Source organism: Stenella coeruleoalba, assembly GCF_951394435.1.
Source record: "Stenella coeruleoalba genome assembly, chromosome: 1".
NCBI classification, from domain to species: Eukaryota; Metazoa; Chordata; class Mammalia; order Artiodactyla; family Delphinidae; genus Stenella; species Stenella coeruleoalba.
In genome coordinates this window covers 44,745,121-44,760,669 of record NC_137169.1, presented here as the reverse complement: position 1 = coordinate 44,760,669, position 15,549 = coordinate 44,745,121, and the positions used below count along the sequence as shown (strand labels likewise).

The 15,549-nt window shown below is 39.2% G+C and overlaps 1 protein-coding gene across 2 annotated transcripts in view; it reads left to right on the top strand.

The window, feature by feature from the left end:
• Positions 1–15,549, top strand: part of NDC1 (NDC1 transmembrane nucleoporin) — a 48,385-nt gene that overhangs the window by 20,857 nt on the left and 11,979 nt on the right. For both annotated transcript variants that reach the window (XM_079915631.1, XM_079915630.1), the window contains exons 11-16: positions 746–904; positions 3,084–3,329; positions 3,419–3,534; positions 6,200–6,250; positions 8,264–8,327; positions 9,089–9,189. In XM_079915631.1, coding sequence (XP_079771757.1) covers positions 746–904; positions 3,084–3,329; positions 3,419–3,534; positions 6,200–6,250; positions 8,264–8,327; positions 9,089–9,189 — 737 coding nt within the window. The remainder of the gene's footprint in view (positions 1–745; positions 905–3,083; positions 3,330–3,418; positions 3,535–6,199; positions 6,251–8,263; positions 8,328–9,088; positions 9,190–15,549) is intronic.

Here is a 15,549-nt window from a genome sequence, read left to right as displayed (position 1 = left end):
AGAAAGATTTAAGGAGGGACCTAAGTGAAGAGAGAATGATTGTTTAATGCCCAGGATGGAGAAACCAGTTTTCAGTGGACTCCTCTGCTATTCTCAACGCACAGTCGATTTTTGCATGACAGCTATTGGAGATAAAGATTTTAGAAAATCAAAAGATAATGAGAATTAAGGGAATTTTTAAGAGTGTGGATCACAGTAGTTAAATAATAAGATAGCAGATACATAAACACTCAGTATAAAGTATGATCACTGTCAAATAGTGTGTCACTTCTATAGATGTAATAGCAAATAAGGGCTCTTTTGCAAATGAAAATGTAAGGAAGCACAGTGGGTGAGCCACAGCAATTTAGAGGTCACTGGGGGCCATGGGGTGCTTCTCATTAGACATGTTCATTGTCATAAGTCTTCAGTCTGTTCAGTACTGCTAGTGAAGTAACCTGGGTCTTTTTCACTCAAACTGTGCAAAAATGTTTGGCTTTATTTTAGCAACCAATTTGAGAATGTTTTTTTTTAATGGTAAAATAGCAAATTTTTGCTTGTAGACTTTTAGGAAAATTATTTCATCCAAATATTTATTGAACTCCTGCTGTGTATTAGATGGCATGAGTGTAAATGGTAGCTTGACTGAGAAAAGTGGGCCCTGATGCGAAGTGTAATATAGCATTTCTTGTTGATTTTTCTCCTCATTTTGAGAGGAGACCATAAGATTATCTACATTTTAAAAGCTGGTATTTGGACCTCCTAGGTGGACATCCCCACAGTTGGACAGCCATTTCAAGAGAGTGTTTGAATCTTTTAAATGATATGACTCAGAAACTTGTACTCTATCAAGAAGCTGCTGCTACAAATGGGAGAGTGATGTCTTCATCCTACCCAGTGGAACCTAAGAAATTGAATTCTCCAGGTAACTCCTAATACTACTAAGAGAGGGGAAAGCACTTACATTTTATTTCCTACGGAAGGTAACAGTAGTTAATGTAAGGATATGTATATAAGTGTGAAGTATATACTTTTAGGGAAAATTGATCCAATATATGGGATATTGTACTGAATCAAGAAAAAGGCCTGGGTACTATTGTAGATTGAAAAAATTAAGTCCAGTGTGGTGGTGGTGGTGTTAAAAAGGCTAACAAAATGTTAATCATCAAATAGAGGACTTCAGCTTACTCTAGTAGAGAGCCAGGTGAATCTTTACAGGTAATACTGGATGCTGCTGTGATTGCAGTATCCCAGAGATAAAAAGTTCCTGGGCGGTGCCCAGAGAGGAGCAACTGCAATGACTCGGTGATTTGGGGATGGGGGCATCACATTCATTGTTTTAAGATAGCTTGATATAATGTTTGAAAGATGAAAGCTGAGAGGAAAAAGTACAGGTGGAGGAACCTATGCTATTTCACAAAACACCTTAAGTAGACAATACCTAGGAATGTAAGACTGATAAAAAGACTTAATGTTCCAGTGCCTTTTGGAGCCAGGCATTTAATGAAAATGGGCAGAACTGGCTGGGTGAGGACTGTGGTAAACTTGAGAGCACAGTCTTCATCTGAAATGGGAAGCTGCGGGTTAGCTTCAGTCCATTGTTCCCATATGGAAATTTGGACCCAGTATCTGAACTTCTGGGCTTTTTTTTTCTTTTAAAGAGAAGCCTGAAGAAGTTTTAGGGAAAATCTACCACTTTTAAACATTGGCACCTAATCTTGATATTTAAAAAAATCACTCTATGGGCCAAAGCAAACACATCTCTGTCTTTGACTTCATTACTCTGCTGGGGTCATAGACCAAAAACAAAGAGATTACAAAAGAAAAGTGATTTAGATAAGTTCATGAATGTCAGATTTTAGAAGATTCTAGAGTGTTTCAGATGTTCTTAGCATTCAGCTTAGCATTTATTTATTCAGCAAGCATTTATTGAATGCCTACCATGTACCAAGCACTGTGCTAGAAGCCAAAGAGTTGAAGATGAAAAAACATTCTTGGAACTGACCTTTTCGTGGGAGGCACACGAATAATGACAAGACAATGTAACTGCTAAAAGGAAGTCTGTCAAAAAGGAGTCTGAATGGGTAGGATGATGTTTGATAATGAAAGGAGGAGTTTAAATTGTATCCTTTAGATGTGGCACTGTTAGAGAATTTTGAGTAGTTATAGTTACATCAAATTAGCATGTTAGAAAGATCATTGTAATTCTGAGTTGGGGGAGATCCTGGGCCAGACCAGATATGGATTATTCATTATTTTAAATTGTTGTCATATCCCATTACTCAGTCAAAATTTGCCTCTAATTTTGAGGAATAACCGCAAAACTTAAAAACCCCAATCTTAATTTGTAAATCGATTCTCCAAATATTTGTTATTGCCATTAACCCTTAAAGAGTCATGTCATGAAAATTTGGTACTTTAAATGTTTGATGTCTTATGCCAGTTTTATTAAAAAGATAGAATACTAGTGTAATTTATTTGTGTTTGTGCCTTGTACTGGAGTGGCAGAAAGATGTTCTTCTATTTTTGTACAAGAGACTCTATAAATTGGTACAGTTATGAGATAACTTTTGAAGAAGCTGTTTACAGATCAGATTTGTAGGCAAATGAGTCTCTGGTGTGACTTCTGTTAACTTGAAAGAACTCTGGGGAAAATGGGATAAGATTAGCACTCTCTCTGTACATTTTCACACTGTAGATTTGATTCAGCCAAGTAATAGTTACAGTAAGATCATGCAGTAGCCCTGGGCATATTCTAATGCAATAAGGTTGTTGCCATTTGAAAAAAAAGTATAAGTTGATAGGTTCACTCAAAGCAGCTTAGAGTTAGAAAAATTGACCTTGAAGATGAAGATACCTGTTTAGAGAAAAAAAACGTGGGCTGTACCACCCTGACAGAAAAAGATGTATAAAGCTCCTTGAGTGGTCACCAAGTTGCAGTAGTAAAATATGGATGTTGAGAATGTAAACCTAAATGGAAACAATCTACAGAGCCTTGGTTAAATGAGTTAAACAAAGAATTGAGATGTGTAAAATTTGAGAACCTCCACAGTGGCCTGCTTTGATCAGGTTGCCTCTTCAGCACTGGATCTGTTCTTTTACAGAAGAAACTACTTTTCAAACCCCCAAGTCTAGCCAGATGCCTCGGCCTTCAGTGCCATCATTAATTAAGACATCGCTGTTCTCCTCAAAATTGTCTACACCTGATGTTGCAAGTCCCTTGGCGACCCCATTTGGCTCTAGTGTAGTGAATCGGATGACTGGGATTTTTGATGTAAACACGTGCTATGCGTCACCTCAAAGTCCTCAGCTTACAAGAAGAGGGCCAAGATTATGGACTTCGGCTTCTGGTGAGGACTATTTATTTTCTAAAATTTGAAATGTCATAGTTACAGAGAATCAGGCTAAGTTTTCACCTTCTTGGGTTTTTTTTTTGTAGGTCAGCAAATGACTGAATATTCTAATCCTTCTCCATCTACCTCTGTTAGTGCTGAGGGTAAGACAGTGAGACAGCCCAATATGATTTATTCATGGATTCAGAATAAACGTGAACAGGTAGGATGATACGGGTATGGGATTTATAGTTACATGTAACATTGAGAGAATCAAGGATCTCACTTAAGTAAGCCATTAGGAATAAATAGGACTTTGGGGATGCTTAATGTGTTAAGTTGACCCATATAAAATTGCCAGTATTTGACTGGTTTTGAGTTATAGAAATTGCAATTTCATTTGGCTTAACCTAATACAGTGCCTTTGATCTGTGAATTCTTTCATTTAAGAGATATTTATTGAGCTCTTCATCTATATAGGGTGTGGTTTTAGGTATTGGGGAAACAGCAAACAAAAGTCCCTGACCATATGTTTACATTCTAGTGAGGGGAAAGAGGTGAGCAAGCAAGTGTATTACATTTCTTTGAATATAAAAAATGCAGTTTATGCTTGAATAACTCGGGTTTGAACTGTGTGTCCACTTATACGTGGATTCTTTTTCAGTAGTAAATACTACAATACTACTCGATTGCAGTTGGTTGAATCCACTGATGTGGAAAACTGTGGATACAGAGAACGGATTGTAAGTTATAGGTGGATTTTCAACTACAAGAGGGTCAGTGTCCCTAACAACCGAGTTTTTCCAAGGGTCAACTGTACTATTAATTGTAAGACTTACTTTACGTACCACTAAGAAAAAAAAGTTGCCAGTTAAACCGTGACATGCTATTGACTATAAGATGCATCCTGATATGTCATGTGCAAAATATGAAAAATATATGTCTTAAAAGGGAAGAAATTTGATGTCTTACGTGCTATGTAGGAAAATAGAGCAGGTAAAGGAGACCAGTACCTAGGGGAAGAGAGTACTATTTTATATGGTGTGATCAGGGGACATTTCATTGATAGGGTGACTCTTGATCAGAGGCCTGAAGGGAGGGCAGGGAACAGCAAAATGCAAAGGCCCTCAGGTGGGAGTAGGATTGGCTTGCATGAGGAACGGTATGGACACTAGTGTGTCCAGAGCAGAGTGAGGGGAGAGTGGTAGGTGGGTGGTGAGATAAGACATGTAGCAGGCACCCAGAGCTCGTCAGGCCCATTAGCCGTTGTAAAGACTGACATTTTCTCTGAATGTGATGGATAGCCACTGCATGGTTTTACCCACAAGAATGACATGATGTAACTTTACATTTTGAAAAACGCTGCTGTGTTGAGACTAGATCCTCAGAGGGCAGGAGTGGAAGCAGAGGGACAGTAGTAAAGCTGTTAAAGTAATCTAGGGGGAGATGATGGTCTCTGTGACCAGAGTGGTTGTGGTGGAGACTAAAATGTGATCCAGGTCTGGATATATTTTGAAGGTAGATGTAATAGGACTTGCTTATGGTTTGGTTGTGGTGTGAAAGAGTCAGTGTTGATACTAAAGTTTTTGGCCTGAGGATCTGAAATAATGTAGTTGCAGTTTATTGAGTTGCAATTTACTGATGATTCTGGAAGAAGAGATTTGATAGGGGTAAGGTAGGGAAATCATGAGTTTGATTTTAGACATGTCAATTTTGAGATACTTACTAGACAACCAAGTGAAAATACTGAATAAGATATGAGACATACATCTGGAGTCTAGGGGAAAGTCCAGGTTAGAAATGAAATTTTGGAAGTCATCAGAATATAAAAGCCATGAGACTCCGTGAAAATTCTTGGGGAATATAGATATAGAAGAAGAGAGATGCAAGAACCGGGACCCTCTAATGACGAGGTCTGGGAGATGAGAAGGAATAGCAAAGGAGCACCGTTGAGGTGAGAAAGAACCAAGAAGTGTTTCAGACAGAAGTGAGTGTCAGAGATGATGCTGATAGGTAGCATGAGACTCAAACTAAGAATGAACTGTTGCGCTAGAAATGTGGAGGTCATTGAGTACTTGACAAGAGCTACTGGGTGGAGTAGAGGGGATGAACACCTGATTGGCGTGGGTTCAGGAGAGACTGGGAGAGGAATTGGAAACCACAAGAAAAGCTAGATCTTTCAAGGAGTTTTGCTATAAGGGGAACAGAGAAATGGGGTAGTAGCTGGGAGGAGTTGAGGGGTCAAAGAAGGGTTTTATTTTTTAGGATGGGAGAAATAATATCATGTTCATTGATAGAATGATCAATTAATAGAGAGGGCAGAACTGAAGGCATTTTACAAAACTTCAGGATCCCATATGGCTCTATATGCCATAAGTACTGCTATGTCATGAATTTACTTTCAAGTCAGTTGGGGTATATAGCTTTTAGCTTAATATTAAGAAAATTGTTTTCCCTGTAAATATCAACTAGTAGAAAACCACTTCATGTCTTAAGATCTTTTTTTTTTTTGGTAGGGGAAACATGCTCTTTTTTGGTATTAAGAGGTAACGGGTAAGACAGTTGTAGAGAATTGAGAAAGAATATGGTCTTAGAAAATATCACCAGAACCACTTAGAGTTCCTTTTTTATTATGACAGGGCTTAAATTTGAGGGCTAGACATGTGTACATGGGAATGCAGTTTAGGTTAGATGGCCTATCTTGGTTATCCAGTTTATAGTACAGAGGTATTTATTTACGTAGTTTACCTTAAATACTGTTCTTTCTTTGTAAGATGTGAAGTGTTTCATTTAAGTTAGTGTCAGGAAGAACCTGGAAATGTGTAATATTATATTTGAGTAGAATTGCAAAATGTGCATGTGTTAATTCTTCCCTTTTTCCAACTCAGATTAAGAATTTCTTATCAAAACGGGTGCTGATAATGTATTTTTTCAGTAAGGTAAGAATATGTAGTTATAGCATTGGGAATGGGGGGGGGGGAGGAAACAAAATAAGAATGAAGTAGCAGGTAGGATTTGACTTCTAAATATTTAGCTTGATCCTAGCAAGCCAAACAGCTCTGCATCATGCTTCACTAAACCTCCCTTTTAACAGTGGCTGCCCTAGACACACATCTCACCTTAGTGGCTTCCTGAGGCTTGGCTCTAGTTGGCCTTCTCAGTTTCCTGGCTGCAGGCAGCTTTGTGCTGATGTGTAGCCCCTTGCTGCAAAATGAGTAGATCCATGGTGATGCTTCATGGCTCATTGTCCTGCTAACATCTTTATGGCCAATTTGGTGTTCAGAAGAGAGATGACTGGGTTAGATTGCAGATGTTAAACTTGGGTTGGATAAAAGTTGTAATTCAGACCACAAACTAAATGACTTTCCAACTTGTCTGTCAGCTGCCCCAGCTGCTGTAGGGGAGTAAATCTCAATGGTAGAAGCTAAAAATTCATTCCTGTTTTCACTGCTACAGCTGTTGTGTGTCAGTTAATCCTTTGATGAGGAAAACCTTGCCCATTTGTAGGGGAAAGAATTTTTGTTTTAATTTTTGTTTTTTTTTTTTTTTTTTTTTTCCCCCGTACGCGGGCCTCTCATTGTTGTGGCCTCTCCCGTTGCGGAGCACAGGCTCCGGACACGCAGGCTCAGCAGCCATGGCTCATGGGCCCAGCCGCTCCGCGGCATGTGGGATCTTCCCGGACCGGGGCACGAACCCATGTCCCCTGCATCGGCAGGCGGACTCTCAACCACTGCTCCACCAGGGAAGCCCTGTTTTAATTATTTTAATCTAGCTTCTCTCTTTTTCCAGATACTGTAGTATTAACTAATAGTGCACTCAGTTAATGCCTTCAAGTGAAACTCTGCATTGGCGTACATTCCTCATTTTTATTCTTTGGGAGTCATACTCTGGTGGGGAGAGAGAACTCAGTAACTCTGATAGAATATAGGTACACATAGCAAAGAATCCTTTCAAGTTCTTGAAACTGTTTTTTCACTGTGGTGGCAGGGAGGATCCACCCAACTAGCAATAAGGCTATCCATTAGAGCCCTGGTTAAACTATCAGACCCCGGAGGAAGGTGTCTCGTCTTCCACCAAGAGGAAGAGGAGTTGTCTGAAGTTTTACTTCAGAGCTTTGCTTCAGAAGGATGGGAAGAAAACTTACCCTTTTGTCTTCTGTATGCCGTGCTCTTTTCACTTAAGTTCCCTCATTTAATCTAACAGCATTCCTGTGAGTTGTCTTTTTGTCCTCATTTTACAGATAAGGAAACCTGAGGCTCAGAGGGGTCAAGTAGCTAGCCTAAGGGCACATAGCCAGTAAGTGGCAGAGCAGAGGCTGAACAAGATAAAATCTCCTTTTTCCTTGGAAGTGAAGGGCTGCTTTTGATTCTAATTTTGCAAGTGGATCTATTGTATGATAAGGAGTTGTAGACACTGCTACTTAATGCTGGGACGTGTAACATGCTGTTGTACTTAGTAGGCTTCATTGGGTGTATTATGAAATCCACCATTTACACGGGCCAATTATTGCTCCACACGACAATACCTTGCTGTATTAAAGAAGGTTGGGTGGTTTTTCTTTGCAGTGGGATTGAGGGCAGACGATTTAAGAGAGGTAATATGTATTTAGGCAATTCTTTTGTTTAAAAAAAAAGAGCATTCTTAACGCTTCTCTTAAGTGATCTCTATGCTAATCCCCTGAGGTGGGTTGAGTTGAATATGTTTATTATTTATTCAACTCTTATTGTAAATGAGAAACTGAGGCCCATCGAGATTTAGAGACTTGGCAAGGGTCACACAATGAGTTGGTAGCAGAATGCTTTATTGCAGTTAAATCATACTGTGTAACAATTTCAGGTTTTAAAATTCTTCAGAGGAAGCTGTGAAATATTTATTGTTATAGTCTACATAATTGATTAGATGAAATTATCATTTCAGGGGAACTTACTTAAATGTCTTTATTGTATTTGTAGCACCCAGAGGCCTCCATTCAGGCTGTTTTTTCAGATGCCCAAATGCATATTTGGGCATTAGAAGGTAAGCAATCTCAGTGAACTGCAACTATGATTTCTTTATTAGTTAAATATTGAAGTATAATCCGTGAAAGATCAGTTCTGGACTTCGATCTCAATCTTTGAATATTCAGATACATTGTTATTTCTCTGTTTTATATAGATCATTTTTCTTAGATATTTAGGTGTATTTTAATTTAGGCAGAAATTTTCCTTGTATATAAGTGGATAAACTGAGCCTGGGGTTCTTGCCTCTCTTTCTCTATTTCAAAAAAACTGCAATTAATAGATTGTTTTTTAACCGTCAACTTACGTTGACATAACATGTTTAACCATATTTAGCTTAGGTTAAATATGAAAATCTAGTTCCTGAAGAACTATTTCTTTTCATCTTACAGATACTGCCTTCTCAATGCTTAAATGATACTTCCTCAGAGGGGCCTTTCCTGACCACCCTATGAAAAGTATCCTCACAGCTGTCACCCTTATCACGCTTTGTTTTCTTAGCACTTATCACTATCAAACACAATATTATTTTAAAAAATTCTTTTTCCTACTAGAACGTAAGGCAGAGACTGTCATCTTATTCAAGACTGTTGCAGTTGAGCACTTTTTCCATGCCTTTTCCAGTCTTTTGCCTATTTTTCTATTGTATTACTCCCTCTTTTTTTATTTAGAAGTTTTTTTATGCATTCAGAATATTAATCCTTTCCCAAATAGACGTATTGCAAGTAGATTTGCCTAATTTTGATTCGCTTTTAACTTTTTTCTTCTTTTCCACTTGAGGTCTGTCTCACTTAGTAGCAGCATCATTTACAGAAGATAGATTTGGAGTTGTCCAGACTACACTACCAGCTATTCTTAATACTTTGTTGACGCTACAAGAGGTAGGCAATATGTGGGTTGGGTGGAGTAGAGGTCCTGTCCCCTCCCCCTGCCCAGCTTTTTCACTTTGTTTCTTACATATCACATTAAGCAACAAACATATGTTGGAAGTCAAAATAATGGTACTATTCTCACCCTCAGGCACTTACAATCTAAGAGAAACTAGGAAGATAAACTTTTAATTCATTTATAAGTAATAATTGTATTGTAACAAAGAAAGAAAGTATACTAAACCTGTAGGATATACCTCTGATATTAATCAGATTATTTAGGATATTGGAATTCTGTTCAGTGCTATAAGATTGCATCCTTACATAATTTGTAGCCACTGAAAGTGACTTGAAGTTAAGTTACCCTGCAGATAAGAAGTTACCTATTGGCCAGAGGCTTAAGAAGATAGAGCTGGGGCCAGCAGATTCCTGTTTTCAGGCTGGGTGCATAGTTTTAAACTACCAGGTCTTTTTAGTCCTAGACTTAAAGGAAGAAAAATAAAACGTATGCTTCTTGTTTTCCATTAGGCTGCCTTTCCTAACTTCATGTTGGGTGATATGTTTTACACTGCCTTATAATATTAGTTGTATGTCAGATGAGGAATATAAACACTGAGGGCTAGGAGCATTTAGAGGTAGGGGCTTGTGTGTTGTATAGGTTTTCTGGAGGAGTGTTACTGAACTAGGCTTAAAGGATAATAAACTGGTGCATCTTTGGGTCTTGGGAAACAATTTAAGATACGAAGAGAAAACAGGCTTTACTGTTCCTTTCTTCAAATCTCAATTCATTTTACCTCTTAGAAAGTCTTACCCATCAAAACCAGTGATTTTTTTTTTTTTTCTTCACTCTGAGTCCTCTTTGTGCCCACTTTCTCATGTATGTTATTTGAGACATGTTTATACACATGGGTAGTTTTATTATTTGGGTTCTTTTCCCAGCTGCCTTTCTCTAAAGAAAGAATTTCCTACTATTTCTCCACGACTTCTAATATTTGGCTTGTCTAAACACACAATAGGGTAACCATGATTTGGGCATCTCTTTGGTACATAGCATAGTTTTTTTTAAATCACTCTTGCTATGTAGTTTAAAATAAAACTACAGTAGAATGTTCCATAGCCTACAGAGTGATTTCTTATCATTATTTATTTTGAACCTCAGATCTATCTTGTGAAGTGAGATGGAGGTGTTTTGGCCCTGTTTTGCACATGAGAGGGGCTCGGTAGTGCAGGGACTTACCTCAGGTCTCACACACACGTCTTGTTAGTGGCAGAGCTGGGACTTGAATGTGAGCTGATTGCAGGGCATTAGCAGTGTAGTAGACCCCAGGGAAAGCTGCAGATCCACATCCTGTATTCTCTCTGAACTTGTCTATTATCTTCTCCTGGGCTTTTATTTTTACATAAGGTTCTCTTTAGAGAGAATGGCTCTACCCTTAGAACCATGGCTTTCAAACTTTTTAGACCATGATCTAGTACATTTACATTAGACTCAGAATATAGAGGTGTGTGGGTGTAACAAGAAACAAAAGATTCTTAGAAGAGTGCTTACCTTTTATTATGTGCTCTGCATTCTAATGCTTTCCATTCTATTTCATTAAAAAAAAAAATGGTGGTTGAAACGGAATTGATTTCACAAGGATCACACTGCCCTCAAGGTATTCTGCACCAAAGTTACTTTCTTTTCACCTCCCCACCATCAGAATTCCTAATTCTTCATAGTTGGCTATGGGTAGGTATGACAAGGAAAGCAATTTGTTTATTTGGTTATAGTCATTCCTACCTTTGATTGATTGGGAAGATAAGAATTATAGATTTGTCGAAGGGTCAGGCCCTATTTACTTTGAAACAGAGGAGTTGAATGGAGGATACTGTTGAGGGGCAGAGTAGAAAGAGGCAGAGGCATGTTTTTGAGAGTTGAGAAGAGGTAAATGGAACAAAGAACAGGACCAGTGATTTGATACTTTGCTTCTGAGTATAAAAACCCTTCCTAGTGTGAGGCTTCTGGCATCTGTTCTCCCCTAGGCCACATCACAGTCGGCCTTTTGGTCATGCTCTGCAGGCATCAGATTTTGCAAACTGCCTTGCAGTCTTTCCCACCCCATATCCTGAGGTTGACTGTAGTGAGTAATTCAGTGTCCACGTGGATATTTGTCCCACACCTTGACCTCCTCGCCAGTCTTTTACATACCCATCAGTGTCAGCCTTTGACCATCATCCAGGCCTCATCATCCCCTGAATTCTCCACCTCCAAAGCTTAAAATTCCAGGATTCTACCCTCTAAGTCAGAGTCCTTAAATGTTTTTGTGCCAAAGGTCCCTTTAACAGTCTGATGAAGCCCATGGACTTTTTCTCAGAATAATGTTCTTAAATACATAAAATAAAGTCCTTAGGATTAAAAAGGAAATCAATTATATTAGAATACAATTATGAAAGTATTAAATCTGTGATACAGTAATGTGTGCTTTTTAATTAATGCATTAAATAACAAGATCTATCAGTGAGTCTACTAACCCATCACTTTGAAGTAGTGATATGATGAATGGTATTTCAGATAATTGCAATAGTAATGTGATATGAAGATATTGATGATATCTGTGGTTGCAAAGTCACAGGAATTTCTAATGCTATTGTGATTTACTGTTTCATAATTGAAAGAAATGCTAATTTTTAATTAGAGCTTAGTAAAGATAAGCATGTAATTTTTATCCCAGAGTTCTTGCGCCCTGAATCCTATCCATAGATCTGTGGGCCCATGTAAGAGGCCCCCCAAGCACAGCCTCTTATGCCCTTGCTTCTTCTGTACACTTTGTCTTTGTCAATATTTTCACTTCCTTTGTTTTTCGGCTCCCTCCTAGCTACACATATGTCTTTCCCTATCCAGCTTAGACCTTATAGTCTGTCACTTCAACCATTTTGTTACCAATTTTTTTTTTTAACATCTTTATTAGAGTATAATTGCTTTACAATGGTGTGTCAGTTTCTGCTTTATAACAAAGTGAATCAGCTATACATATACATATGTCCCCATATCTCTTCCCTCTTGCATCTCCCTCCACCCCACCCTCCCTATCCCACCCCTCTAGGGGGTCACAAAGCACCAAGCTGACCTTCCTGTGCTATACAGCTGCTTCCCACTAGCTATCTATTTTCCATTTGGTAGTGTATATATGTCCATGCCACTCTCTCACTTTGTCCCAGCTTACCCTTCCCCTCCCCATAACCTCAAATCCATTCTCTAGTAGGTCTGTGTCTTTATTCCCATCTTGCCCCTAGGTTCTTCATGACCTTTTTTTTTTTTTTTTTAGTTTCCATATATATGTGTTAGTATACGGTATTTGTTTTTCTCCTCCTGACTTACTTCACTCTGTATGACAGTCTCTAGGTCCATCCACCTCACTACAAATAACTCAGTTTCATTCCTTTATATGGCTGAGTAATATTCCATTATATGTATATGCCACATCTTCTTTATCCATTCATCTGTTGATGGACACTTAGGTTGCTTCCATGTCTTGGCTATTGTAAATAGAGCTGCAGTGAACATTTTGGTACATGACTCTTTTTGAATTATGGTTTTCTCAGGGTATATGCCCCGTAGTGGGATTGCTGGGTCGTATGGTGGTTCTATTTTTAGTTTTTTTAAGGAACCTCCATACAGTTCTCCATAGTGGCTGTATCAGTTTACATTCCCACCAACAGTGCAAGAGGGATCCCTTTTCTCCCCACCCTCTCCAGCATTTATTGTTTGTAGATTTTTTGATGATGGCCATTCTAACCGGTGTGAGATGATATCTCATTGTAGTTTTGATTTGCATTTCTCTAATGATTAATGATGTTGAGCATTCTTTCATGTGTTTGTTGGCAATCTGTATATCTTCTTTGGAGAAATGTCTATTTAGGTCTTCTGCCCATTTTTGGCTTGGTTTGTTTGTTTTTTTGATATTGAGCTGCATGAGTTGCTTGTATGTTTTGGAGATTAATCCTTTGTCAGTTGCTTCATTTGCAAATATTTTCTCCCATTCTGAGGGTTGTCTTTTTGTCTTGTTTATGGTTTCCTTTGCTGTGCAAAAGCTTCCAAGTTTCATTAGGTCCTTGTTACCTGTTCTTCAACTCCTTGTTGCCATGTCCTTCAGTTGCACCCATGTGGCAAAACTCTAAGGGATCAATCCCATATCAACCACCCACCCTTTCTCTTGCCCATCCCTCCTGCTTCAGCCTCACTTCAGCCCTTGGCATTTCTGACCTGAATTATTACTATGGCCTTTTGCTCCTCTTATTAACAGGGATCTTTCATTCTGACTTTAGTCACTATCCTGTTCTTCCTATAAGCCCTCTACTCTAATAACCACGATGGACTATTCCATTTCCCCCCCAAATATATTTTATTTTCTTAACCAGACTCTAACTCTGTATATGATGCTTCTTCTTTCCTTCTTTGCTTAGAACACATTTTTCTTTTCTCTGGCTCTGCCCTGTAATCCCCATTTCATCACTTTATTATACTGCATTTTAATTGTATGTTTACTTTTTTTTTTTTTTTGCGGTACACGGTTCTCTTACTGTTGTGGCCTCTGCCGTCGCGGAGCACAGGCTCCGGACGCGCAGGCTCAGAGGCCATGGCTCACAGGTCCAGCCGCTCCGCGGCATGTGGGATCTTCCTGGACCGGGGCACGAACCTGTGTCCCCTGCATCGGCAGGCAGACTCTCAACCACTGCGCCACCGGGGAAGCCCTGTCTCTTTACTTTTATTGTCTCTAGTCAGAGCAGAGGCAGAGACCTTGTCTTAATTCTGTATTCCTAGCATCTGACCTGGTACCTGGCAAATGACAGGCACTTATTAAATGCTTGTTTGATGACTGCTGGATAGCTTCATGGTTGGTTTGGTGGGCAAAAGCTTCTGTTCTGGGGCCTGATTTGAGTGACAGTTCTGATGTAATGGGTTAATTATAATAGTCCCAAGCCCCTTCATTTTGAGAGGCAGGGATGTCATGAGACTCATACGAGCCCTGTTACATGTTTTTGGTTTTATGTTCTGTGATGTAGGAGGGATACTTGCTCTTAATAACGAGAATAAGTTCTAAGTATCTCTTAGAATTTAAGGCAAGTTATAAAATACAGGCTTCTGGATGTTACTAAGGAAAATTGTATGGAACTGTTCTGTTCTTTTGTTTTATTTTTCACTATCAATAAAAAAGCCATATCACTGTGAATCATTAAAGAGAAAATAGGAAAGGGGAAGCCTTTCATTCTTCAAATCATTCAGAGGGCAAGCCGTGGAGGGATGGATATCCTAGGACAGTTGTTCCTAATAGTGGGCCAGGCCCTCCTGGGAGATTCCAAGTATCACAACAGGTTCATGAATCCACACATATATTGCTGTCATCTGAGTAATTAATGTTTGTCTGACATATTTATAGCTATTTTTCAGAGGTTTTTACATGCTGTTTTGGTTAATTAAAATAGAAATTCACTTAAAAGCATTATTTCCTACATTAGTGGATGGAGAAAAACTACTATCCTGTGGAATTCCACTATGTATACATATATATGTGTACATGTCTACATATATATATAATCTTTAAAAAGGGTCCTTATAAAGGTTGGGGACCAAAATGGTAGAGTGGTTTTTTGTTTTTGCGGTACGCGGGCCTCTCACTGCTGTGGCCTCTCCCGTTGCGGAGCACAAGCTCTGGACGTGCAGGCTCAGCGGCCATGGCTCACGGGCCCAGCCGCTCTGTGGCATGTGGGATCTTCCCGGACTGGGGCACAAACCCGTGTCCCCTGCATCGGCAGGTGGACTCTCAACCACTGCGCTACCAGGGAAGCCCCTAGAGTGTTTTTTTTTTTTGCGGAAAACGGGCCTCTCACTGTTGTGGCCTCTCCCGTTGTGGAGCACAGGCTCCGGACGCGCAGGCTCAGCAGCCGTGGCTCACAGGCCCAGCCACTCTGCGGCATGTGGGATCTTCCCGGGCTGGGGCACGAACCCGTGTCCCCTGCAGCGGCAGACGGACTCTCAACCATTGCGCCACCAGGGCAGCCCCTAGAGTGGTTTTTTAATCAAAACAAATTTTTCTTAAATTGTGTTAAAATACACATAACATAACATTTACCATTTTAACTATCTTTTAGTGTACATTTCTATGTCGTTAAGTACAGTCACATTGTTGTTTAACCATCAACCATCATCTAGCTCCAGAACTTTTTCATCTTTAAAAGTACTTTTTAAAGTTTTCAGAAAGCCTTCAAGTCTTTGAAAAGTCATTGTCACCTTGATGGTGGGATATCAGGTCTGTTTATTATATTTTTTGCCTTATCATCTGAAGGTCAAATTTTGATATACTTGGAATATTGGAGTTGACCTTTATGCTATTC